Source organism: Xiphophorus couchianus, chromosome 9, assembly GCF_001444195.1.
Source record: "Xiphophorus couchianus chromosome 9, X_couchianus-1.0, whole genome shotgun sequence".
NCBI lineage: Eukaryota > Metazoa > Chordata > Actinopteri > Cyprinodontiformes > Poeciliidae > Xiphophorus > Xiphophorus couchianus.
Genome location: NC_040236.1, coordinates 26,519,127 through 26,544,493, shown reverse-complemented (window position 1 = coordinate 26,544,493; position 25,367 = coordinate 26,519,127). Strand labels below are relative to the sequence as shown.

Sequence of the window (25,367 nt, the reverse complement as noted above, 5' to 3'; positions counted from 1 at the left end):
CAAAGCAGTCTGCAGGTTCAGCTGCAGCCTGTTCAGACACAAGAAGGAGCAGAAGAACATTATTGTGGCATTTCAGGGTTTCCCCCAGAAAACTTGCTAAGCCCAGTGGTTGGGGCGCCGAGACGGTCCACTGTGTTTTTGTATTAAAAGATGTTAAGTAGATAGGAGAAGTAAAAATATTACTTTGTAATTATATGTTACGGAGAAACATCACCAGTGAAATGCTATTTAAATCCACAACTAGGCTTAAAAACAACTAATCAAAAAATACAATTATTATGAATATCAATTATTTGCACTTCTGTTTAATTCAAATTAAGTCAGTGTCTCGATATGGCTCCCCCAGGGCTTCAGGGGCCCCATAAATGCTGATATTTTAACATAGACCACAGATATATAAATATAGCATTTGTTTATTGAGATGATCAATGCTGCTGAATTTGATTTAATGGTTTCAGCATATATACGCTAAAATATTTTAAATTGTTTAACATTTACATGTAAGATTTAAAGGACCTGGCATGTTTACTTTGTAAAAGTTCAAAGAACAACATACATAGTTAGATGGGTTTGTTACCATAGCAACAATCTGATGCTGTGAGTTTAATATTTGAGTTTGAGCTCTGTTAGTTCACAAATACAAATTAGTAAACTGCAATTATAATTTATTGCTTTTTAGGTTGGAAAATTAAACTACTCCCCTTCTCCCAGATTAAATCTAACATAGAAGCTGTTAGAGGTGCTGATGTTTTTAGCAGCAAGAGGGGCCCCTAAGTCAAATTCTGATCAAGGCCTCATACAGCTTTGGACCAGACTGCGCAGAGATGCGGAACTAACAGGAGATTTAATTAAATGCTGCTAATGTGGCTTTAGTAGCTCTTACATTTCGTGTTTGTTGAGTTTTTAATAAGAGTCACAGAAACGGTTTTTGTTGTTTAGAGACGCTTGCAATGTTGAGAGCTTTTCAGATCTCTGTCTGACTAAGTGGGAATAGCATTTGGTATGGTTTGATGCATAGTGTAACCGGAAAAATAATACTGATAATAAAATAATATAAAACCAACGTGATGCGTGACTACAAGGCGAGCGCGAAAACTCATCAATGGGCTGAACCTGCATGCTGAGGTTAGCGCCGGTACATTAATCATTAATGCTCCGGCCATAGACATAAACTTTACAGGGAAGACAGTCACACGCTGGGCAATGTGTTGAGATGTAAACGGCGTACATAATTCTGTCCACAAAGATAAATCATTCTCACCACTCGCTCAACGGGCAAATGGCTACAAATAGATGTGCGAGTACAAGTTATTCCTGCGGTTCACAGAGATGCGCAACCAGAGCTAACATGGTTCGTTTTAAACTCTTATCTTGATATAGAGTTCTCCAAAGAAAAATAACTACCCACACTGAGTTGATGTAAATATCCATACAGGTCAGCCTGTGTCCAGTTCGAGTGAAAGGTGGCGCGCGGGATCCGCGCTGAGGTAAACTTAATAAAGCAGCTGCAGTTCGCAGAGGAGCCAGCTGTGTGACTGGTCCACTCTCTGGCTTTAAATGCATAAATTATAAGCCTTTTAGAAATAAATCTGTCCTGCGAGTGAAACGCTCAGAACAGAGACGCTTGCACTCCGGCTTAAAGATTTATCCCCCCCCAAAAAAGCGATTTTTATTTTTTCACCAATTATAAATTTTTCTAAAAATAAAAACAAGCAACGCATACCCTGGCGAGGGGCCTAGCAAAACATGGCGGGCCGCCAGGCGTACAATACACTGGGTGAAACCCTGCATTTAGTGTGTTGACTTTTGTTATACAGGGTGAACTTTCTGTAAACACTGACAGGTCATAATGATCAGGAAACTCTTTGATTACTTGTATGTGTGACATAAGATCATGCTTCTGGGAGCTGACAAAACAGCAACATTTTATTTTATTTTTTCCAGTTGCATCAACAGAAATCCTCCATTTCTCAAACTGGATGTAGACTTTTGAATACTGTTTGAATTGTCATAGAAACAACTCAACAGCTGTTACATTGAGGCCATCTGATATATGAATAAATGGTTTTTGTGTGAATTATAATCTAGACTACCGAACTGTCTATGTTTTTGTTACGCTAATTATTTAGTTTTATTTTTCTTTCTGTCACTGAAACATGAAGCGTTCTGGCTCAGGTAAATGAAATCAAGCTGCTGCACTTAGCAGAGCAGGCAGCAGGGGGCGTTGTTGTCCTCTATTCGTTGTGTCGCCCCACAGCTGCATTTCTAATTCGTTTTCACTGGGTCAGCGTTGCAGTGTGAATACCAACAAGACAGAGCTTCTCTGGTTAAAAAGCCTCTGCAGAGACAAATTTCCCTCTGGATGTGAGCTCAGCCTTGCATCCCATTGCTGCTCTGTCTTTTCCTGTTGGTTCTGCTGTGGCCATCTCCACTGATCACACCCTCCAGGTTCAGATTGATCAGATTAAGATTAAAGTTGTGTTCATTTTTGTCTTGTAACCAGGAGGATCTGATTCAGTGCACAGAGCCATACTCACTGCAGGTCACCACTAAGGATATGGACAGCACACTAAGCAAAGCTTCCAGAGCCATTAAGAAGACCTCAAAAAAGGTAACAGTTCATTCCTATGACTATAGCTGGCAGCTGCTACTAAGTACACGACATCACAATAGGCCCATCCCTTTAATAATAAATAAAATCCAGACAATGGGTTTGAATATCTGCAGCTTTTTTTTTTCTTGATTTAGACATTTCACCTCTCATCTAAATGTGAGGTACAGACAAAAATCTGTAATAACCAGTTTACTTGGTTCCAAAAATTGTCTGATCATATCTGTTCAGAATGTCGTTGTATGTAGCTTTAATGCCATTCAGAATTTTATTTTATTTTTTTACATATTTCCTAAAACTGTCACCATGTTGTGACAGTGTGTCATGAGAAGTGCCAAGGTGATTGACAACACCAAGACCCGCCTCACCACAGTGAAAGAAAAACCCACTGACTGTGGCCTCACTAACTACATATGAACAATGAAATTAAGTTATAGATCTTAAATTTAAGATCTATAACTTCTACTTACAGAGTTTAGATACTCTGTGAGTATCTAAACTTAGGGAGTGAACTGCTAAACTTTATTCCTACCCATCATCCCGTCTTATTTGGTTTGCTGTAATTCAGCAGCAGTTTTCAACCTCATCTCTGAACCATCTTTTTCTTTTTTCTTTTTCTCTTGAAACCCAAACGTTCTCTGTTCTCCTGGGCTTCTGAGGTATTAGTTAAACAAAGCTCTTGGTCCATTTTAATAGATATCTTCACAAATGTTGCATCATGAGCTGTTATGCTAAGTGTCCACATCTGTGGTGCACACATATATGAAAAGTGTTTTTATCTGTTATGATTTGTTTTGGTTTTTTATTTTTAATTTTGTAGACTGGATCGAGTCTGAGAGGAAATGGGGAAGGAGTATTGGTGTGACTAGGGCGGTTGTGGATTGAAAGTTATTTTGTCCAAATTTACTGCTTCATTCTTTGATATAGGGCCACTGTGAAAGAAAGAAGCCATTACTGCAAAAGCAACATAAAACATGGCCAATAAACTTGTCTCAGATACATCACATATGTGATGTATCTGAGTTCTGTCAGCAAGAATGATCCAGAATTCCATCAAACTGTTCTGAGAAGCTTCTGGAAGGAAAACTTTTGTCAGAACTATTACAGTTTTTGTAGAGAGTTCTACAAAACATTAAGGGAATGACTAATTAAAGTTACTAAAAACCTCAAAATATGTTCATAAATCCTATTATTGTTCATCACTTGCTATCATAGAACCTCCTTACTAACAGGGTTGAGATGTTTATCTGTTTGAAGGGATTTCTTTTATGTTCATAAAAAGACTGAGATGGTCAGTTTTCTCTGCAGCTTTAACTGTCTAACTGGAGGAGTAAAAAAACATTCAAAATCGGTAAACCCTTGCTTACTGTAACAGTTTGCAAGGATTTGGAGATTTATGTTAATCATAACTAGTGTTCACTGATTGGCCAATCAGTTGATCGTCCTGGATTTTCTTAATTTTTGGTAATCAGTGATCGGCCGATTTTATCTACCAAACAAAGGTTTGAAAATCAGCCCCCCCACTCACCAGGTTACCTTTGCACTGGACGGTTAGCAGTCACCCCACTGTTGCCAACTTAGCAACTTCAATGCTGTATATAAAAATAACAGTATCAGCCAGAGTTAGAATTATCTAACAGATATCTTTAATTATCTGTGATTAAAGATAATTGATCCGCCAGAAACTGCAACCTTTAGTCGTAAGAACTTCATAGAACCATGACTCAAACTAGTTTTTGTTGGTTTCTTCATGATGAAATTAGCCACCATGTTACTTTTAAGAAAACTAACAGACATGTCTTAAAAACAAAAACACATAACTTGTTTGTTGTTCCATTTAGGTAACAAGGGCGTTTTCTTTCACTAAGACCCCCAAGCGTGTCCTTCAGAGGGCCTTCTTGGCCAACACCACTCCAGATGAGAAAAGTCAGAGGCTGAGCTGTGAGAACCGGGTCTGCAGCAGCTCAACGTTCACTGTAAGTCTAATTTATTTTTATTGGTCTGTCATAGAGATGGCCTTGCTACTGACAGACTTGGATGATTTGTGCACATGGCCTTCTTTTTATTTAATATATTTGTCATGTTTGAACACGAACCCAGTTCTGATGTGATTTCTGTTCTGACTAAATGGGGACCAATCTGTGGCTTTATTTTTGCTGGGCTTGCCTAAAATCTTAGAGATCAAAATAATATGGTGAGTTGTTCCTCTTCATGGAACTGATTACAAAGTAAATCTTTATTCTTAGTGATCAGTGTGTTAGCAGTTATCTTTTAGACACATCAAGCGGTTTCCTAACATTGGGACTTTGTTCCTTAAACCAGATTGCTGCTCTTGATTCATGAGAACGGACCTCTGCTTTATGTGTTGCTGCCACAAGAGGCTGTCTGCTGTGTTTTGGTTTTAGTTGTATTTTCTGTATGTACATATGAGAAGATGAAACCTAATGAATCAAACTTCATACAAACTCTGAGACAGTCATTCCTCCTGATCAGTTTTTCCTACTGATAGTAATGGATTCTGTGTCTCTCCATTTCCACTCTCAAGGACTGGTGAATGTGCATTGGTTCTCCTCTGATAAACTATTCCAAAACAATGTTTCTTTGTATTCTCTAATTCACGCAGTTGTTTCTAAATCCAAATGATGGCCTGAAGGAGAAACAGGATAGTGGCACATCATGACTTAGGATTATACAGCATTGTTTCAACACTTTTCTGATGCTCTTTCTGTCAGAAATATGTTAGCAGCATTTTGTGACCCTCCTTGAGCATCATGTCTAATCAGTCTGCTTTTATTGGATAGCTCAACAGGAAGGGAACGCACCCAACTGCTCTGCTACCATACATGCACAAAGCGGCTGATACCTAAATTATTTACTCATGTTCCTTTCATTCCTGGTTGCTACATGCATATTGCATGCTTTGATATTCCAATGAAAAACTTGCGCTACATTGCGCAGCGCTAATTGAAAACATTTATGAAGGAATATGTTCTTTAAAAAATATCAAAAAATATCCAGACCCTAAATAGTTCTGATACTAGCTGTATGTAGGACAATCCTGACGGCAAACATCATGATGTCCAAACCACCTTAATTAGTTTTACTTCTGCTGTTAAAAATATATATTTTTGTTGTTTTTTTTTCTTTAGAACTGTCAGTGAAACAACCTTTAGGGAATATAATCCTGCCTCTCACTCAAAGCATTAGAGCAGTACTAAAATTTACTAGAAATCCTACAAAATAATGAAGCTCAAACTGCCTCTGGGTCAGACAGAACAGTGGCGCTTTGACGAGATGCTATTCCTTCAGCAGTGAGGTGCAGTGAGGTTCATAGTTGGTGAGGCACTGACTCAATCAAAATCAGACCTACAAATATAGGCCCCCTGCATGTTATTGTTTACATAAGGAAATTTCACCCAAGCGGACAATGCTGGAGGGCAAAACTATTCTTTTACATGCTATGCATAGCTGCGCTGCCACCATAGAATTATTCCCTTAACTCAATCAAACTTGGATATGTAGATACTATTAATTTTGTGCTATGCTCCACAGCAAAGGGAAAAACCATTAAATTACAACTCAAAACCACATCTTTCTCGCTCTCTGTATCAGCGCAGCTACGCGCATGCTCATTGCCATAGCAACTGACAACGCCACAAAACAACCACTCAAATATGTTCCACACAAAGAGCAGAACATTCAGTCTGTTGCAATAGTATGGTTTTAGGCTTACTGTTTATTTTCTGTTCTTAAAAAGTGATTGCTGTGGTACGAAGAGAAAACTATAAATATATCGCTGCACTTGACAGTATGGCTAGCTCGCTGTTACTGTCTCTCACTCAGCAGTTGTGGAGTCACAATGTCTGGGATTATGGCCCCCTGCCATAAGGCAAGAGAACTGCCTGCCTCACCTCGAATCTGTTTTCTGCCATTTCTGATCGCTCCTCAGCACACGAAACACGTTACACACACAGTCGGTGACAAAAAACACTGTACGATACACAAGCTAAATTATGGAAAATCAGTTTATATATTTAGTGTTTTTTAACCACTTTATTGCCGACATACAGACATGAAGAGCATGGTCTCAGAATAGTAGTTAGCTAGAAGTTGCGCAATCGAAGGTAAGGCTCAGCTTCCTGCTGGCTCACCAGCTGCGCTTCCGAGCATTTGAATGGGAAATTTCAAAAGTTCAGCGATTTTGAAGAAAAAATAATCAAAATTGGTTAAGCTAAATGAAAAATAAATACTTTATAGTGCAAACCACAGGGTGAAAATAGCAATATAAATTATTTTGTCATTATATATTACTTTCCCATGATAGGTGAGGCTCTCCCTCACCTGCCTCCCCTGACCGCATGTCACTGACCTTCAGCAAACTCCCTCTGCAGCTTTCAAGTAAACACAAAAACAGATCTAGCAGAACACAAAATTATATACTTTCACCATATATTTTTGTCCAAGAATGTCTCTTTCTTTTTAAAGACATTTAAAAAGAAAAATACATAGTTATTTAAATATGTTTGCATTTTACTTCTTAGTGTTTGTTTTATATTATCAGTTATACATTTTCTCTTGTTGTACAGCAAAGGTATCAATGTGTCATCAAGACCAGGGCTTAAACTGAAATGTTCTCTTGGTTTGGTAGTGCCTTATTGGATCACAACATAACTACAGCTGGACTACATAGGTCAAGCTTAGCTATGCTAGTAGACAATCTCTTCCCCCCCCTCGTCTGTGGTGGCGCTACATCAAGAACAACTTCAGGAACTCTGTGTTCCTGAAGTTGAAGACACATGTCTTTGTCTTCATGATGTCTTTGACGACACAAAGACCTCTGAAGAATACACTGGAAAGTGTGAGATTGTAGCAGTTGTAGGATTTCTCTTTTGTTTTTGACTAAAGACCATGAGCCGTTTCTCCTGCTAGCTCTAGACACACACGTTTGTTATGGTTTTATTTACCCAGAATGTCCTGCAATGTAGTCCATTACCTGCTTCTAGAGCGGTCTCCGTACAGACTCTACTGGATCTACCAGGATCCTGCATGTCGTCCCACACCAAGGAGATCATATGTGATAAAAAATAATCAATAAGCATTCACATATGCTTTTAAACCGCACCAGAGTTTATTTCAACTGGACTAAGACCTAGGTTTCTATACAGACCATTGTTCACTTTTTTGGTCTGCATCAGAGTTCGATTACATATTCACACCTCCCCCAACAAACTAGAGCTGGATTAAAGCAGACTAAACTGGGATGGTGTGAATGAACCCTTACATTTGGAAGATTTATATACAGCTATTGATTTTGTGGACTTGACGTTAGGTTGCACTACAGGGGAAATCAGTAGAGAGAGTGCTGTTTTGGTCAGGTAATTCATGTAAAAGACTTTTTGACACCCATCTGAAGTGATAAAATCCCTCATGGACCATGTTTGTATGAACACCTGTAAATTTGACAGAGACAGACAGGCCATTGGGGCAGCTAGTGAGGAGTCGTGCATCAGAATGGAGAAAAAAAGGGGACAACAGTGATAGCAGGGAGATGCTCACAAGACATTGAAACCTGAAGCACATAGACTACGGCAGCAGCAGACCCTACTGGCTAACACGCTTGTCAGCTTGGAGTTGGTGCAGCCCTAATTTGGGGGAATGTTTCCAACATTTAGTTGAGTCTATGGCACAAATAAGGAGAATCTCATGAGGTGTCCAGTGAGCACAATTCCTTTATCACCTCTGGTTATTCCCAGTACCAGAGGTGTTTTTATAGCGGAGTAATGTGCCCTTTAACATAAGTTTTCAGAAATAGTCACACTGATGGATGTTTAGCTGCTCTCAATTTCTCCAGTTCTGCTCAGCTGTGAGTATGGAGAAAGTTGAGATAAAACAACTCAACAACCCCAAAACGCCCCACCTGGTGTTTTGGGTTATGAAAAGATCTCCTTGGTGTGGGACGACATGCAGGATCCTGGTAGATCCAGTAGAGTCTGTACTTGCACATCAAGAAGGTTTGCAGCACAGTTGGGACAAAATCAATATTAGAAAGATATACATAAGGGGGTGCCTGCTTTGTTATTGAACGTGTCTGGTGTGTTTACCTGCTGTATCGTAAAACTTGATTCCATGAAGCCCCGGCCCTGAAGCTGTTCATGAAGGGTGAAAAGTTTTGCAAAGTTGCACTTGTTTGGGAGGAAACAAGCTCAACTATCTGAAAGATACAAAATATTACTATCAAACTATAGATTCAAAACTCTTTAAAGATGTATATTTTACAGCTGAAATGTTTTGTTGGACTTGAATGGTTCTCACTAATTTCTCTTTTTGATATTGTGGCTGCTCCTTTCATGTCCCAACCTGTTCTCCATGTGTCTTCCTTCTGTTGAGCACCTCAGATGCCCCGTTCTGCTTCCACGTTCAGTCTGAACGAATCTACCAAAAACAGTGCTGTGGTTCAGCGCTCTAACTCTTTGGATCATGCCCCTGTCAAGCCTAGAATCCCTGTGTGTAAACGTAGCCCCTGCACGCCAGCCAAAATACACTCATCCCACAGCGCATCAGACTCTTCCGGTGGTCCTGAACTCAAATACAGCTCTGTCATCCAAGAATACAAGTCCACCTCTCATTCTGTACCAACGATTCAACCCAAGTCAATCCCAAAGAAATCCATCTTCACACAAGCTGGTCATGGCTCCCCTCATCTTAAAAATATCCAACCACAGTCTGGCCAGGATCTGGCCAGGCGTCTTGCCTCTGGAGGTTTTCAGCCAAGAAGCCCAGATCCTCAGCCTGTTACCATGAATACCAGGATCTTTTCTGAGTCGTGCCTGGATGCTCAAGTGGAGCCACAGTCTGCTGTACTGACCAGTCCTCACAGAGAGATGCTGATCTAAACCGCAACTGACGTTATTCCTGCAGTCACATGTGAGCAAAGTTTACCTGTTGTCTGATCTCTTCTAAGGGTTCACCAATACTGGTTCTAATGTTGGGTTCAACTTCACTCATTGGTGTGTTCTGTTTGACACTAACAAAACAAATGGCACTGGTGATATCTTAGACCAAGATCAACTCCTTAGAAGCTAAGACATACAGGAATATTTTCCTTTTTTGTGCACCTTTAATAGAGGATTGTAATATTATTACCACAGATGTTCCTGAAGAATTAGGATTCAAGTCATCTTTTAATTTCTTAAACATGTTTCTCCCAGCCAGAGTCGTGACTTTAATCTTCTACAGAATCTAAAGATTAGGGGAATGGGTGGGAGGCCTTCCAGAGGTAAAAGGTCCTTTGTTTTATCTTTTGAAAGTGCTGGTCTAACTTTTTTTTTAAATTGGAAATAGACCTCCTGATTGACTGGAAATCATTTTAAAGTTATATTGGCCAGGCATGAAGAACTTTGGTCTTTACTGATTAGTTATATTGTGGCTTTAGAAAATATTAAAATTCCTTACTTCATCGATCATTTGCAGTCTGCTTTATCAAGCTTATGTATGTTTATGTATGTGCCTTTCCATCTATCCAGCCGTCTGGTCTTTCAGTCTGTCCTTCTTTCCTGGCGTTATAGAACGTCTTGTATAATAACATGGTGAATTTTCAAATTGATATTATAAAAAAATCTGCCAAGAAATGGAAACTTGAATCTGATGTGAATTTAAGACATTTGAAAAACATGGAAATACTAGGACGACTTTGTTTCTGCATGCTGTTGAGTTTATGTAGAAGGAATTGGTTAGTTGGTGTTTCTCTCTACATTGTTTCTTGTTTCTCGTTTGAAATTACAAATAACACTGCCTGAGGCCTCCGGGGCAGCACATTCATAGGTTAAAATCAGAGGTGGGCGGGTCCATCCAAAATATGAATATCGATACCAGGTCAGTATAAGATTGATACGTTAGATTCAGATTCCCTCTTGAAGTTTTATAGTTTCCAAACTCTACCTCGTAGATTTTTATTTGTTCTCAAATAGGAATGTGTAATATATATGATGTATGGTAGAAACAATAGAAATTTGACTCACAAAAGAGACCTGCAGTCTACTAGCCAACTGTGGTAATGCTTATTGATGACATAACTGGCTGGCATCAATACAGAGCAAGTGGGAAGCAGTGTGGCTGAGAGCACAAAGGAGGAGCTTGTTAAAAAGGCTGGTGCAAATACATAAATTATCTGGACCTAGTTCGAGTTTATCGTTTGGTGGTCTCGGCTTGCTGCTCAGAAGGAGCACCGCAGATGTAAAGGTCAGACAGTAAGGACACAGGGGTTAAATGCGCAGGTGAAGTAAGTGTGAAATTGCCGGGACGTGCACAAGGTAAAGCGTCTCTTAACCCTCCTGCAGTCTTAGCGCAACACTCAGTAGGAGCGGGGTGACGGTCTGACTGTCTTTCCAAACCAACACACAAAACAACAAAAAACATTTTTGTGAACCTTTAATTGTTTTTGCAGGATTGCGCACAGGAACAAAAAAAGAAGTGGTGAGGTTTAAATGACCCCATCTCTTTAGACTGTCGGAGGGTTAAACTGTAAAACCAGGAGCAGAAAAATGTAATCTGCAAAGTCTGTGGAAGAGAGGAATACAAGCAATTTGTTTTACCAGCATAAAATGAAGCATGGGCTAGAATACCAGCAACGCCATGCTATTCAGCTGATGATAAGGTCCAGGCACAACATTGGAAGAAAAAGCAGAATTCAATGCAGAAACGTCCAAATTCAGTTTGAACAAAATAATTTACAGAAATACATAAAAACACACATACTGTTAAACATAAAAAGTATCAGTAGTGGCAATACTGATCCTATATTTATCTATTGGATCAATACCTAAATATGCAGTATTACACATCTAATAAAAATTATTACATGCAAGTCCCACTATCAGATTTCAAAGAACTGAACTCCTATTCTTTGCAAATAACTCATTTTAATAACCTAAATCTGTTAGCAGCAAATATGGGAAAAAAACATTAGATTACTATTTCTTTTTGTCCATGCTCCTATTAATGAGGTTTTTTTTGTTTTTGTTTTTTTTTGCAGGCGCACCACTCCCCCTCCATGGTCAACCTGCCAACCATGTTTGAGAGGAAGTACCACACATTCTCCCGGTCATCCACCCATCTCTTCTGATATGTCACTGTTTGGTGAACCAGCTTCCTCCACCACCAAGATAAACTCAGAAAATGTGTTTTCTGGTTAAATCAGCAGTAATCTCAGGGCCAACTCTTCCATGTTTCCACACTGATGCTCTGAACAGTCTTTCCACATGCAGAAAATGTGACAGTATTTTGGAGAAGGAATCTGCAGAAAGGACATACTGATATTTGCCAGTATCAGAATTGTCCTGTTTCCAGGATGAAGACAATTCACCAGTTCTTTATCCTGATGCAAGTTCTGAAGCCCAGCCCATGGATGTGGCTGGTATTATGATCTCCTAGCTGAAATGGCATGTTGTCATGCTGAGGTTAACTGCACACTGAAAAAAGAAATGAAGGAGACTCTTTTAGTTCAATTTTGCTGATGTCCTGCATTAACTAGGACCACTTCTGTTAATCTGATTGGTAAGTTCACAGGTTGTTGACATGCTGCTGTTAAATATCCTCCATGACTAGCATTACTTGCTTTGTTTATTGACACATTGACACTAGCTGTAGAGCGAGAGTACATATTAGTTTGTCTGTCCCTTGTTGTTTCTGGACTCTAACATGTTTGCTAATGTGATTGTAATTTCAAAGATGAGGCTTTTTAAAAAAAACAATTAATCTTCAGCTGTTCCTGTAATAACAAAGTTTAATTTTTCTCTCACTGATTTAATTCTCTTTTAATATTAGACAAATGTCTAAACTGACACTTTTTTAGTGGGAAAAAGGGTTTTTACCTTTAACTTCAGCTCTTTTATTTGACCTTTATTTTCTGCATGTAAACTATTATAGGAATGAGCTTTTATAAAGCTCTAAACACGAGGTTGGGAAGAATAAAAGCATATTAGTCTACTTCTATGTATACCCATTATTGTCTGCAACGTGTGTGCAAAGGGGTGTTGTATAAGTGTACATATTTATTTTTTTCATGAATAGTTAGACTGTGGCCAATCTTTTTATTGCTATTTATGTTCATGATGAATTTGTCTGTCATTACGTTTTACTGTTTGTCACTCGTTATTTTATCTCTATATTAAATGCACTTAAACTTGGCTATGTGTATGTCTTTTATAAACAAACTAAAAATTACTCCAAATTTTAATTTGTTGGGTTGGTGACTAAATATGGGAAGTCAGTGGCATTCAAATAAGTGTTTTTTCTCTTTGTTGGAAAAATGTTTTCAAATGTGTATAAGTGCTGAAATTTTAAATGAGTTAATCCTGATATACTGATAAGTGAGATTTAAAAGCGCTTTTAGTGCCGCTGCATACCGGACGGCTTACTTACAGCATCGATGTTAACTCTATAAAATGAACTATGTTTATCGTGGTATCACCCATGGAAGAATTTCTTTATTTAAATGGGTTCAGTTTTCTAAGGGCTATGCAGTGAGGGTATTGTGATTTTGTAAATTACAGGTTTATTGGAGCAATATTCCGTTGCCCATCCATGGAAGCATGCAGCATCCATGGATGGGCCGCCAGTTCTGGCCGTCTGGTTTGGTGCAGATTAAAACACTTTTCCCGTTTTTAATTTAATAGTCATGTCAACGTTGCTGCTTTGATACAATTAAATCACTGCCAAAACATATGTACAAAACCCTCAATAGGACATAAAATATTTGAAAGTCAGACAGCCATGACCTGACAAGTGAATCACAGTAAGGCCTAGCCGGTGTAAACCTGAACTTATGTGGTGGTCCGCAAGAGTGCGGAGCTGCGCCAACAGAAACACTGAAGAGAAGAGCTGCCATCGATACCAATACAGTTACAGCATGTCTTAAAGTTACACACCTCAGTTTTTAGCACGTGCATTTAAGGAATAAAGTTTACCTTCGAGCAAACGCCCCCCTACGGAATGGCAGCGCCCCCTGTTTTGTAAACTTTACTGCCAGCGCCCCCTGCACAGCCCTGTTGAGAAACGCTAACCTAAAGATGATTTTGTGTCACCAGAGAAAATGTGTGGGATGTAACGAGTCTTGTCTTTTACTGCTGTTTCGTGTGTGCCAGCTCTGTGCAAATTTAAATCTTTAACATAACGTCGTGCTCTGCATGTGGAGCAAATTTAGAGCCAGATCTGGCCGTCTGGTTTGGTGCAGATCAAATCTCAAACGAGTTTCCACTCTAGATCAACGTTGTCACAGTTGCAGTTTTTTTGTAAAGTTCCCAAAGATGATATTTGTTGTGAAATGGTGCTATAGAAATGAACTGAATTGAATTTACTCAATAAAGGGACTGCATTCCTGTCAACGTTCATATGTGCTAAATGTTAGTCATCTCAGCAAGTGCCCACTTTGTGAGACATACGTTGTGCTGTTTATAGCATGTTTAGAGACAACGTGTGGTGTTGCTTTCATGTACTGTTTGTAAACATGTACTCCTGGATTACACATTGCTTGACCTGATTTAAACCCACAAGCAAAACTCCCTCAAATTCTGTTTGATGCTCACACTCACTGTTTAGAGTGAGTTCAGATGCTCTGGCAATTGCCCAAAAGCATTAGTTTCTATTTGTGATGCTAGCTCCTGGCAAATCAAATTATGTATAGTAGAAAGCAGATATTTACATACACTGTTAGAAAATAATTCACTTTTTTCCCCCTTTTTTTTTGTCATTGTCCAAGTAAACGTTTCCTAATTTAGGTGATTTCATTTTGCTAGATTGCACAAACATTTTTGAGATGTTTCCATCAATTTCCTTTAGTATTTTGGAAGCAGAACCTTTCTACGCTTGTCTTGGGTCAGATGTTTCAGTCAGTGATTTTGTGCCAAAACTCGTTCATTCTTGGAACACAGAACTTTCGCTCATTTCTGAACTTTATGACTGCTGGACATTTGGTTGTTTATGATACTTTTGCATAGTTATTTGAACAGGTCAGAGAAGCATGTCAGGCATCTGCATTTTATGGCCACATGGAAAGAATTAGACTTTGTGAAGGTTCATATTTTCATCATATGAGCTTCCCCACATTGTTTCAATTGAAAATTATTTTAGTTTATGGAAAAAAACGTAATTATAAAAATTCTCTCTTGATATTCTGAGAGTTTGCTAAACATTTTGACAAACATAGCTGACCTAAAACAGGAAATGTTTAGTTAGATTTCATTTCAAACTGTGATTTAAAGAAGTTGTATTGTTGAACAGAATACGAACATTTTTGGTTTGAATTGAAGATCGTCAACACTGCATGACAACCAAACAATCTCCAAGCTGGATCAGTCTTTCTCTTTTATGCTCACTTCCTTGTTATCATCAGCTGGTGTTTCCAAAGGTTTGTAATCTTCCTCATTCTGAGCATGTGGGGGACAAACGGGGTTCGAGTGGCCTAAAGGAACATCAGCTTCAAGACCAAAGCCAGACCTTCCAATGTCAGGGTGAACACTTCAGCACTGATCTCCAGCTTCTCCAGTGACTTTCTGAACTTTGCCACAGATAGAACATGGGATTAAAAGATTATATCCACTGGGTTAACACACCTGCCCCGGAGAGGGTCTACTGCCTCACAATGAAGAAAGGTGTGTTTTACCTGTTTTAGTATTTCATGTCGTCCCATAGAAAGTTGATTCCTGCTTTGTCCTCTTCACATGCAATCTCTTCAAAGCTTCAGGATATAATCTATGTCTCCTGGATATTTAAGCTGAGCCAGGCTGCCAGCCACTGGAGGTGGGCTGCCATGCAGGCCTCAGGCCAAGGGAGGCTGGGGAATAGATGCAACCAAAAGACACCTCTTCACAGAGGACACTCCACTCTTTTTATATTTGCCTTTGACCATACTTCAAAGTGCTTCTGAGTGGCTGTTTAAGAGTGGAACAAAAAAGGAGACAGGTTTTAAGGAGGATGAAGGGCTGCTGAAGCCTGAGCTGCAGGACTGAGCAGAATCCAACCTACCATCATCAGTTCAAAAGCTAACCCAGTCACAGTGTTGTATAGTAACGAAGTAAAAATACTTCACTACTTTACTTAAGTATATTTTGGAGTATGAAAATTTTTGATGACTTTCACTTTTACTTCACTATATTTCCGAACTTAATTGCGTACTTTTACTCCGATACATTTTCAATGTGTGGTTTAGTTACTCGTTACAAAAAAGCGAGAGAGAGAAACAAAGTGTTTTGACCCCACCTACTGATTAGCAAGTAGCAAGCAGGCTACCGAACAAAGTCCGTAGCCTGCTTGCCTGGGCTTGTTCATCACCACCAATAGGATACACCTTCTTCTTCTTCTTCTTTTCTATTATGGCGGATCACAAGCAACTTTAAGGTGCATACCGCCACCTACTGTACATGAGTGTGTAGAAGCATTACTTCATATCTATTAAATTCTATTTTTTAATTTTGTATTCTTAAGATAAATAAACAATGCTTTCCTTAATTTGTGAATATCTGTTATGTTTCCTTCATTTCCTAATATACCTTTAAGATTCCATTCATGCCCCATATTTCTAACTATTCTCTTTAATTCTTCCCTTTCGAGTTCATTTGACTTACAGTTCATCAAGATGTGTTCTACATTTTCTTTCTCTCCACATCTCTCACATTTATCATTATTTTTCCTCCCTATTGTATAAAGCATGTCATTTAAGTAGGTATGACCTACTCTTAATCTACTAATTATTATTTCTTCTCTTCTGTTTCTTTCATTAATGCTTCGAATTCGAACTGACTTTTGTACTTCATATAATCTTCTTCCTTTCTTATCTTCATTCCACATTTTTTGCCATTTCTTGATTTCTTTACTTTTAATTAGGATACACCTGTTTCGCTTCTCCCATTAAACACAAAGCAAGTCTTGCAATCAGTAGCAGTCACATGGAAATTCTATCTTACAAAAACTCCCTGTCCAACTTGGAGAAACACATCGAGGTAACGTCTTATGAAATGGTTATAATCCTCCTGTTTCAGTAACTATAGCTTGGTCACTAGGCACTACTGTATTGTGAAACGTTGACCATAAATGAACTTTGTTTGGCATTGTTTCAGTTCCACACGTGGTGTATTTAGCTTAGGCCTAATGTTGACTGTAGCAGGCTACCTAGACTCCTCTGTTCAAGGGGGGACAGAAGCCATAGCAATAGCAATTTAGACTAAATTTAACGAATATAGGAAAGGCATGCAAGTTCAAAACCAGGTTTACAGATGCCAATAAGCTGCATTTCCCTCCCAATTCTTTTTTTCTTTTGCATAATGACCAGTTGTGTGCACCACCTACTGACTGTAGCATTGACTGATTCACTGATTTGTGAAGTAGAGTAATCGTAACAGCTCTTTTTCTTCATGTTGGCCGCATTTTCTGTACTATTTATTTTTCTCATTTTCAGCACTGACCTTACTTGAAGGGAAAACTTAAGGCTTACAAAAACTTTGTATTTTCTGTCCTGGAGGGTATACTAAGAAGCTGGTTCAGTTGTAAAGCAGGTTAAGTTAACCTTGTGCTATAGGTAAAGCACCTCATTTTCTTAACTAAATGATGCCTGCAGGTATATCTATTAGCAGGTTTAATTTTGCCTGCACTTGGTTGGGTACATTATTTTAAGTGTATTTGACAAGTTTACCAAAATATAAAAAATGTCATTCAAACTGCATTTGCTTTGTTTTACTTTTTACTTGTACTTTTCATTACATTACTTGAGTACATCCATTTTTACAGTAATTTCCATACTTAAGTACAAGAAGTTTCAGATACTTTAAGACTTTAACTCAAGTAACATTTCAGTCAGTGACTTGGACTTTTACCAAAGTCATATTTTGGAGAGGTACTTGTACTTTTACTTGACTCTGAGATTTCAGTACTTTATACAACACTGCCCAGTCAGAGCAACTCCTAATGCATAATTTAACTACATGCTATAACAGAAAAGTGTACTTTATGAAGATATAGTGCACATGGAATGAATAAGATGGAAACACATTCTCTCCACATCTGAACTGCACAGAGGAGAGCTGTCTTAAGACAGAGTGATTTCACAGTGAAATCCCTTGAAGTCAAGGTAAGGCGTGCTGCTCTTCTCTGATACTAGAGACAGGTTTTCATGTTTGGTAAAACTGAGTTTTCCTTAACCATGACCAAAGATCTACCCCAACAGTAAGAAAATACAGACAGGGAAGGAAACTCTATCATCTCCTAATTCCAGGGAAAACATTACTTCATAAATTGTCAGATTAAATCTGATACCCTTTTGTGTCCAACCTTTGACCTTGGTTGTAGGATGTAGACTAACTGAAAGAACAACAACCTAAATGGAGAAGTCAGCATGTTTTGTTCTTTGTAAGTAATTCTGTTTATATTGGCTTCAAGATGTTGTTAGGGCCCCTAGCCTCTTGAGGCTGTTCAGGTTTTTTTTTTATTATGCAGGTTCAACTGTGAGGGCACACCTCCCTAATTGGCAGAGGAGCAGCGACCTCATTGGACCAGCAGAGGATTGTCCAACCAATCAGGTGCTGATGAGGCCCACTTGCACCACATAAAAGGCTCCTGAAATCATTCCTCCAGTGGAGCAGCTATCAGGAAGAGGCTTTGTAAAGCTGTTCCCCCACCTTTGGTGCTTGTAACTGCTTTGAGTAGTTTTGAACTATTTTGTTTTTGCTTGTTCAGTTAAGCAGTTTGTGTCTGCTCTAGATTGTTCTGACAAACTAGAAGCTCGTGTTTGGGAGGCTTGGTGCTTCCTTTGTGTGTTCTTTTTTTCCCTTTTGGATTGTTTTTGAGTTTACTTTAGACTGACTTGTTTGAACATTTTGTAATTTAATTTGCACTTAATTCTTGAATTTGTTGGTCTTTTTCTTTTGTTTAATTGGGTTAAATTGTATTGTGTTTTGGTTTTGTGAAACCATTTTTTTGTAATAAATCATTTTACATTCCACTTATTTTCTCTGGACACATTTTTATGTTACCGCCCCTGAACCCCTAAACCTTGGGGGCGTAACAATGTGTTTGCAGCCTTTATCGTGTCAGCAACAGTCATACTTTAGGCTCACAGTTAAAATGGTTCAGGTTTCACAGTGATGTTTCTTAAATATGCAAAGTCTAGTATGCAATCAGTTTCCATAAACAATGACCACATTCCCCTAGCCATCCTAGCTGCTTCCCAACTGAACACTGAGGGTTAAGGTAATGACCCTCAGCAATGGCAGAATAGAGTGAAATTATTCTTATAAATGAGAAAAATCACACTTTTAATTACTGAAGGCATGAACAGTTTCAGGTTCAGTCACATGTTTTCATTCTAAACATTGTATCATATTTGCATTGGGCTTTTTACAAATAGGTGCCAGGTTGTATCCAAGGACCTGTTTCTACTGGTTTCAGCAGAAAGCTGCAGCTTCTGTTAAACACTTGAGCATATGAATGGGGGTGGGCGTGCATGTGTGTGGGCGTGTGTGTCAACCAGGTCTCCTATCATAAAGCATTGTTTTCCGGGGATGAAGGACTTTTATTTGTCTGTCCTCCAGTACCAGGGCCTTTGTAAATTCCCGGGGTTAAAAGACCTTTGAAAGAATTCTCAAATTTGTGAAATCAAATCATTCAATCTGTCTTTTCTGTTTTATATTTTTATTCATATAGTTCTTTCATGCTCGGAACAAATGTTTAATTTAGTGCTTGTAGATTTTGGCTTTTAAAAAATCCTTTTACAGGAGAGAAACTTTGCCTATGTGTCAGTAGGTGGTTTATTCACATCAAAGGCTGAGAGAAGCTGAAGATTTACTGCAGTAATTACTGGCAAGGACTGTGCCTGTATGTGGATGCATTTTTAATTATATTGTGCTCTAAAGGTATATGTTCTGTGCTTAGAAGGCAATGCAAAACATATATTCCGAACCATTTAAAAGCAGGTTCTACATTCAACTTTTTTGTATCTAAATAAGCAACAGAACATGCAGTTTTGTTTGTCTGAGGAGCTGTTCACTCAGATTTTGCTATGTGGGCAGTGCATGTCAGCGGCTGGTTTCAGATGTATGCCGTTGATCACTTTTTGTCCTTTCTCATAACTGTCCTTGATGATGGAGAGTGAAGAGTTATGAAAGGAAAAGAAGAAACAAAGAAGGTCAAGTTAGCCTGATGAGGAACCCAGGCTGTGAGCACAATGTGTGCACACATAGTGTATAAAAAAACAAACCAAAACATCACTCTTTGTTTTTCTTTTTTGCATTAATTCATATTTTTATTATTTAAAGTGTGATTATGCTGCTTTATTTAACAACCTAAACAATTTTTCCTGCAGGTGTCACTATGCTATCTCAGAAGTGTGGCTTGGGTTGATGCATCAGAACAGAGAACTATAAAGCAAAGTTTTCCATATATTTAAAAAATTGACCAAAAATGATTGAAGCAGACATCACTGAAATCTTTGTTGTGTGATTGTACATGGGAGTGAGTGTTGGAGAGATGAAACATAGAGGTGCTAATGGCTTATTGATGATGTAATTCTGCAGGGGTCCATTGAAGATTGTGTATCACATCACAAGGAAATGAACAAAGAGAGATAAAGAATGAGGAATGCAGATTTCAACCTTGAAGTGGTAACTGGTTTGGACCAACGCAGAGACAGTGTTCTCCTCCTGGATAACATCAACATCTGACCTTAGAAATGTTTGTCCAACAACTTGTTCCACCATCTTGATGGAAAGTTAAAAAGTTGCCCTTTTAACTTGCCCTTGCCCTGTTTTGTTTGTTTTATTTTGCTAAATAAAGAGCTTAACTATTTTTGAAGTCTGTCTCTCCCTGTATTTTGTTAGGGTAACCAGGCATCAGAGAAGCAGGGAATACCCCTGCCTTGTTACCCACACAGAATAACCTTCCACTCTGACCTCTACATTTCTTGCTGTTGCTTTACATGTTGGTCTTTTTCCAATTTCCTCTGCAGTAATTGCCTCAGACGTCTTTTTACTGAGGAGTTGGGACGGCTTTGTGCTTTCTTTTGTGTTTTGACGGCACAGATTGTTCGCAAATGAGCCCGCAGCATATTCATTCAACAGGACTAGATAAGGAAGCGCTGCCAGAGGCCTGGGGACGATTGGAGAGGAGGGGGACAAAATGGCACAAATAGAGCAGCAAAGATGCAGAGAGAAAAGTTCAAATTAAGGGGAGGAAATAAAAAAAAAGACTAGAGGGAGACATGATTTGGTACAGTTTTATACACAAAATAACTTAGTTTGTGGAAGGTGTGAAATAATCAAGGCCTTATTATTTAAGTGCTTGCATAAAAACCACCTTACTCAGTAAGAGTTCTGGTTATCAGAAACATTTCTCATCCAACAATTAAAAGAGTAGCAGAATTGAGAAAATCTGAGTGGGTGGTGTCATGCAGGGCCATTACCTGTTTTGCTTGTGGTGAGTGCCCCAAATAACCCTCTGGTGATTGGGTGGACAGATGGACATGGCTTCCATCCTTCATTTTAGCCAAATTGCAAGTTGGAGATTACATGGGTCAGCAGTAAAAACATATTGTCTATGAAACCAAAGAAAAAACAGTTTTGTCTTTAAAAAAAAACAACCTCCCTGAGCTTCAGAAGATCTGCAGTTTGGAAAATATCCCAAAATAGGTTTCCATGTTTATCAGAGCATACACTGTTAGACCTTTTATTGTAATTTTACAGTAACTTACTTATTTTACAGTAGCAAATTACTGTAATTACCATTCTACCATTACCATTCTACAGTACACTTACTGGCAACAGTGTTGCCAGTAAGGATACTGTAAGGGTACTGTAATTACCATTCTACAGTACCTTTACTGTTATGATATTTCACAGTTAATTTTTACTGAGTGTGCTTTACAGTTATAACTGCTTTACTGTAAATGTAGTTTATAGGATAATACTGTAATTGTATTTTATAGGAAAGTTGGTCTACTGTAAACTTGTTTCACAACATAATGTCAGAGTTTTACTGTAAATTAAAGTTTACATTTTTTTTAATATAAGAATATTTTACCATAAACCGAAAAATTTCATAAAAGAAATTTTAGTCCAAGTACTGTGAATACCGGGTATTTATTTTCAGCAGATTTGTAGAAATAAAATCCATTTACATATTCGCAATGTCATAAAGAACAATGTCACAATACAATATAATGTGCTATAAAACAACAAAACCATAGAACACATTTCCTACATCAGAAGAACTTTTATTCCATTCGTCAAACAAAATCAGTGGGATCCATCTTGTGGAAGCTGAACTGTAAAGAATAAGACAGACAATGTGGGAGGTCATGAGATGGTCAGGAAGTTATCTACATTTTCAAATCGACAGGAAGGTTGACAAATTAAGCTGAAGTGACAATGTTCACATGCATAAAATCTTTGTCATAAAGCAGCATTAAGTTGATAATTTGTTTTTAAAAAATCAATTGGACTGAAATGATAATAGAAGCTGCATAAAGAATGAGCAGGACTGGCTTCACTTCAGGTTTTTGGATTGTTTATGGCAAAAGCAGTTAGTCAGTCTTCAGTAATTCAAAAGATTGCGTACTACAAATGTCCCCAAGGGGACGATGAAGTACAACAATCTTTTTAGTCATTTTGTTGGTACTGACGGATTACTGCAAAGGTGTGCCTAATAAACTGAAAACTGCATAGTATAAAAATACACCACACTTAAACGACTACACACTTATACATTTCTGTGATTTATTAAGAGATGCAGCGACATCCACTTTTTACCACGGACACAGAAAAGATGCAGGCTACTCTAAAGGGCTATTGTGTAGGAATCACATGGCATTTATAAATAATCATTAAAATCATATTAAAAAGGCTAAAGTAAAGTCAGAGCATGCAAGATAGGAGGAAAAGACAACAAAATAATAAACATTTACATTTGATAAAATACTTACCTAGCTGGAAGTCCTCCATTCAAATTCAGCAAGTTGTTGGAAGAAGGTGGTGATCTGGGAGTTGACACTGACTACTTTCCTCTTGACAAGACTTCCCGTCTTGCGGCTTGTACCGACTTTGGCTGTGCATTTGGTACCAACATCTGGATTGATCCTCACAAAGAATCTTTTAACAGAAATAAAATATAATAATTGTATTTTTTAATGAAGACGTACAATACAGCAATCAGCTATGGTTCTTCATCAGTCAAACTGTCATTAAATTTAATTCATAAATGGCTTGGTGTAGAGTACTTGCCGTTGTATCATCTCCAGCGTGGTGGATGCTGACTCCTGATACTCCAGATTGAAGACAGAATATGACCCAAAAACGACAGCAAGGACGCTGGCAAAGTCATGTAGTTGCTCTGGCTCGAAAAATACCTTCTCCTCCATACTGACCATCCACCGGGTTGCAGACATCAAGCTATTTCCTAAAATAGACAAACCCTTGTCAGGCTAACGTTAGTGAGTAAAAGTACAGACTACCATAACAATTACATACATTGCTACAAAAAAATTATAGTGATAGAAAATATTCCTCTTACCAAGCATAATTACCCTTGGTGTAGTGGGTAAGGTCATTTCCATTTCAACAGACATCTTGGTGGAAGATACCTTTAAAACATAAAAGGAAAACTCTCTTAAATATGAATTACTGGTAGTAATTTATATTTAAAGGGCCAGTTCACCCAGATTACAACAGGTTTTTGAGAACCTCATCCCAGAGACTAGACTAGACTTTACCCCTACATCCTGCTACCACTCTGAAACAGCGGATGTGAATGACAGTTTGTGGGGCTAAATGCATTTTTTAAAGCTTTACATTCCACAAGTACAGTTCCACAAGTGTTCAGTCTGACTTCTGCAATGGCGGTGACTCCTGTGCATGTGGGACCTGAATGCAGAAAATGTTCTGAAGGAAGCAGAACATTGCTCTATTCCACATGCAAACCGATAATTAGCTGTGTGTTGATGTTTCTTCACATGACTACAAAATTCTGTAAATTCTGAAGTACAAATGCTGCAGAATTTACACCTGTACATAGTTGCACCTGTTAGTACTGACTTAACTTTAAATTTGCAGGAGCATGGTTTAAACATGTGAACAGTCCTTATATGTAACCAGGGTTGGAAATTAACTTTTTTTGTCCACCTGCCACTGTGGCTGAACAAACTCAAAAAATAACAGAAACTACTTTAATGTTTTTCACCTTTGTCCTCATTTACAGACTCTTATACACTATGTTGGAGATGTTAGCAGGCTAACCAGCTGTAGCAAGCTCAAAGTTATAGATTAGGTTAGCTGCTCCTCTACATTTCCAGACTATTTTGTGGCTTCAAATATGTTTGAAGAGCTTTTTACCTGTTGTCTTGTCTTTTGAAGAGATGAAGCTATGTTAGCAGTCAGCAGGACAGAACTGCACAGAAACGTGGAGGGAAAAAGCTTGGGAGTTAAAAAAAAACGTCATCTGAAAAAAAGAAAAAAATAGAACAAAGTTAGAAATTCATCCTTGCTGACCTACTTAGCTAATCTGCACTTTTAACATTTGCAAGGTCATGGTTTAAACAAATGAACCATGTAAACAAATGAACCATTTTTTTTTTACATTAGATGTAAAAAAAAAAAAACAGTTAAAGCTAAAAAACAGTCAATTATCAGTTAAGGTTATATTGTTATATTGTTCGACAAAGGATGTAACAACAATGCTAACAGACACTCAGCACTGAGTTCATCTCAACCCAAAGCCGCCCGAGGAAGATTAAGCGGCAAAAGTCAAGCTAAAACCTTCAACGGTAAAATTAGCACCTTAGCTAACGTTAATTCCGAACCAGCTCAAAAAATAACAACATCATATTTTCCTTTCTTTCACCTCATTTACAGACACGTAACTTATAAGGTTGCAATTGCCAGTTATATAAAACACCAGAGTTAGTAACGTAAAGGTAACGTTATTTTACCAGGCTAACCAGCACAAACCAGCTCATGCTATAATGCTAAGTTATAGCATTATAGCATGATGCTATAAGTTACGTTAACTCCATCTAAAATGTACATTTCCAGACTAGGTTTTGGCTTCAAACAGTTTTCTAAGAAGTGGTTTTTTACCTGTCTTGAAGAGCTGAAGCAGTGTGAGCCCACAGCACGGAGACAGAGCTGCACTTGCACTTGGAGAGAAAAAGCTTTGGAGTTTAAAACAAACGTCATCAGAAAACAGTTGGAAGCGAAGCCACGCTTGATGACGTAGCTAGATAAACTGCATATTAATGTTAGCTAGGATGTGAAAAAAACAAAAGTACATTCTCTCTTTCTGCCTTAAAAATATGTTAACCACTAAAGGAGTAAAAATACAGAAACTGGGAACCACGATGAAGCAGCTATGATGACCGTTGGAAATCAAATAGAATTCTTACTGTATATTATAAGTACAGTACCACTACTGCAATGTGTAAACAGTAAATTACTGCAACTTCAAAACATACAGTAAGTTACTGTAATACTATGTACTATACCCATAATGCAATGCAAATTACAGTAACTACTTGTAAAGATGTCTTATAGGGTGACCAAACGTCCGTATTTCCCGGGACATGTCCGTATTTCACGTCCTGTCCCGGGCGTCCCAGGTTTTTTTTAGAAAGTGAGGAAATGTCCTGTTTTTTAAATTACCTTCATTGGACCATTATATTTACAGGCACTAGGGCACTGCGCACGGCCCTGCGTGTGACGTAATCCCTGAGCCGCGTCAGTGCGGG

The 25,367-nt window shown here is 38.3% G+C and overlaps 1 protein-coding gene and 2 long non-coding RNA genes across 7 annotated transcripts in view; 1 reads left to right on the top strand and 2 right to left on the bottom strand.

The window, feature by feature from the left end:
* ect2 (epithelial cell transforming 2) overlaps window positions 1-12,795 on the top strand; it is a 45,530-nt gene extending 32,735 nt beyond the window's left edge. For 3 of the 5 annotated variants that reach the window (XM_028027322.1, XM_028027323.1, XM_028027321.1), the window contains 4 exons: window positions 2,504-2,611; window positions 4,453-4,587; window positions 9,007-9,535; window positions 11,643-12,795. In XM_028027322.1, coding sequence (XP_027883123.1) covers window positions 2,504-2,611; window positions 4,453-4,587; window positions 9,007-9,504 — 741 coding nt within the window. In that variant the 3' untranslated portion in view covers window positions 9,505-9,535; window positions 11,643-12,795. The remainder of the gene's footprint in view (window positions 1-2,503; window positions 2,612-4,452; window positions 4,588-9,006; window positions 9,536-11,642) is intronic. The other 2 variants (XM_028027325.1, XM_028027326.1) reach the window with 1 other exon arrangement.
* A 9,054-nt stretch (window positions 12,796-21,849) lies between these two features.
* Window positions 21,850-22,737, bottom strand: LOC114150724 (uncharacterized). The gene is made up of 2 exons (XR_003596816.1): window positions 22,572-22,737; window positions 21,850-21,914 (listed from the first exon to the last, which is right to left on the bottom strand). It is a non-coding gene; the product is annotated as an uncharacterized LOC114150724 (long non-coding RNA).
* Window positions 22,738-22,870: 133 nt separating this feature from the next.
* On the bottom strand, window positions 22,871-24,985 carry LOC114150721 (uncharacterized). Its single transcript, XR_003596813.1, has 4 exons — window positions 24,721-24,985; window positions 23,977-24,082; window positions 23,159-23,228; window positions 22,871-23,044 (listed from the first exon to the last, which is right to left on the bottom strand). It is a non-coding gene; the product is annotated as an uncharacterized LOC114150721 (long non-coding RNA).
* Window positions 24,986-25,367: the final 382 nt, after the last annotated feature.